Below are 2,500 nucleotides of genomic sequence, written 5' to 3'. Positions count from 1 at the left end.
TGTAAGACAACGAAGTTATTCTAGACATTAACATAATATTTAACTTTTTTTTATAGTTGCCTTGATTGTGCTAAATTAAAAGTTAATTTGTCTACCCATACATGGTATTAGTAATAACCCTAATAATTAAAATATTATTTTTGTTTTATTTTTTCCTATGACCCATATACATTATTTTGTTTCTTTTTACTTGACCTACTAGAGTTAATTACCACTATTCATGATTCTTATTAGTTTACCAAAAACGTGTTAAATCTGGAGCTAATGAAATATTGTAATATTGTATTCTATATTTTTTCGCCCCATGTACAAGCATGATAGAGGTGTTGACCACTATTTATCAAAAGTGTTTTATTCAGGTTAGAATAACGGGGCACATATCAGAAATGATAGCCAATGTGCCTTAGAATAATAATAATAATCTATATTTATAATTTTTTTGTGCCATGTGCACACAGTGTGGACTTGTTGACCATTGTGCATTTTAAAATGTTACTTTCAGTTTATAATAATGTAATGATCTAGGGGTACTTATCAGAAATGATAGCCAATGTGACTTAAAATAATAATAATATTCTATATTGTTTTTGTTTGTTTTTTGTGCCATGTGCACACAGTGTAGAATTGTTGACCATTATATATTTTAAAATGTTACACTCAGTTTACTGAAACGTATTAAATATAGGAGTGTGCATTACAAATATTAATGTATATGTATCATTTTCTGCATGGCAGAATTGATAACTAGTATATAAAGTGTTTTCTTGTGTGAAATGTAGGAATATGCATTAAAATATTAATATTATAAAACATTTTTGCATGGTAAAGTTGATAAACAAATGTTTTATTTACTCTAGTTTCCTTACTATAGTGTCAAGTTCAGTTTTCCAAAAAGTGTGTCAGAAGTGATGTGCATTAAAATATTAATATTATAAGTCTATAAAAAATATTGCATGGCAAGTTGATAACCAAGTGTTTTTTTTTTTGTTTGTTTTTTTGTTTGTTTGTTTTTTGTTTTTACTCTATTGTTTATTCAGTTTTACCAAATAGTGTGTCAGGGGTGATGGTCATTAAAATATTAATATTACCTAGGTATTATTTTTGTGCCCCCATGTGCATGGATGGCAGAGGTGATGAGGAATATGCTCGGTAACTTGTTAATGTTGTATAGTAAAAAGAAAAATGTTTTTATATTAATATTGCCTAGGTATTATTGTTGTGCCCCATGTGCATGGATGGCAGAGGTGATGAGGACTATGCCCGGTGACTTGTCAATGTTGCATAGTAAAAAAAAAAAAAATGTTTTATTATTAATATTGCCTAGGTATTATTGTTGTGCCCCGTGTGCATGGATGGCAGAGGTGATGATGAGGAGTATGCCCTGTGACTTGTCGATGTTGCATATAGTATTTTTATTCTTTTATATTAATATTGCCTAGGTATTATTGTTGTGCCCCATGTGCATGGATGGCAGAGGTGATGATGAGGAGTATGCCCTGTGACTTGTCAATGTTGCATACAGTATTTTTTATTCTTTTATATTAACATTGCCTAGGTATTATTGTTGTGCCCTGCATGTGCATGGATGGCAGAGGTGATGAGGACTATGCCCTGCTATTTGTCAATGTTGCATATAGTAGTATTATTATTTTATATTAATATTGCCTAGGTATTATTGTTGTGCCCCATGTGCATGGATGGCAGAAGTGATGAGGACTATACCCTGCGATTTGTCAATGTTGCATAGTAAAAAAAAATATTTGTATATTAATATTGCCTAGCTATAATTGTTGTGCCCCATGTGCATGGAGGGCAGAGGTGATGAGGACTATGCCCTGTGACTTGTCAATGTTGCATATAGTATTATTATTTTGTTTATATTAATATTGCCTAGGTATTGTTGTACCACATGTGCATGGATGGCAGAGGTGATGAGGTCTATGCCTTGTGACTTGTCAATGTTGCATATAGTATTATTTTTTATATTAATATTGCCTATGTATTATTTTTGTGCCCCATGTGCATGGATGGAGGTAATGAGGACTATGCCCTGTGACTTGTCAATGTTGCATAGTATTATTATTTTTTTTTTTTTTTTGCAGACTTACTTTCTCCTTCTCCACAAAGTCCACGAAAGCCGTCCTCTCAATCTCCACCGGCTGGCCCTGCCTGTCATAGAGAGCGAGGACGAAGTGGAAAAAATTGGATTTCCTCAGGTTGGAGGGCGGCTGCTTCTCGAAGTGCGCCCGAGCCAGACCCACACCACTGCGGGAGGAAAGCAGAGGAGGCGCCGGGTAAGAGGAGCCTGGCACTAAGGGGGTGCCAAGCAACAAGGCATGGGGGCCACAGAGCATCTGCATGTGCTTTGTGCCACCAAGCACCATGTAACCAGAGGCACACATATACACACAAGTCAGGGAGATTGTAATTGATATAGAGATCATGGATTGAGGGGGGTGGGGGATTTACAATCAAGGAAACAGGAATAAACCCAAGACCA

General features: G+C 35.0%; 1 protein-coding gene across 29 annotated transcripts in view; it reads right to left on the bottom strand.

The window, feature by feature from the left end:
- EBF3 (EBF transcription factor 3) overlaps positions 1 to 2,500 on the bottom strand; it is a 221,588-nt gene that overhangs the window by 218,293 nt on the left and 795 nt on the right. For all 29 annotated transcript variants that reach the window (XM_073595697.1, XM_073595698.1, XM_073595703.1 and 26 more), the window contains exon 2: positions 2,109 to 2,265. In XM_073595697.1, coding sequence (XP_073451798.1) covers positions 2,109 to 2,265 — 157 coding nt within the window. The remainder of the gene's footprint in view (positions 1 to 2,108; positions 2,266 to 2,500) is intronic.

This window comes from Aquarana catesbeiana, linkage group LG08, assembly GCF_042186555.1.
Source record: "Aquarana catesbeiana isolate 2022-GZ linkage group LG08, ASM4218655v1, whole genome shotgun sequence".
Classification (NCBI taxonomy): Eukaryota; Metazoa; Chordata; class Amphibia; order Anura; family Ranidae; genus Aquarana; species Aquarana catesbeiana.
Note: the sequence above shows the minus strand (reverse complement) of the source record. Positions and strands in the feature narration are given on the sequence as shown.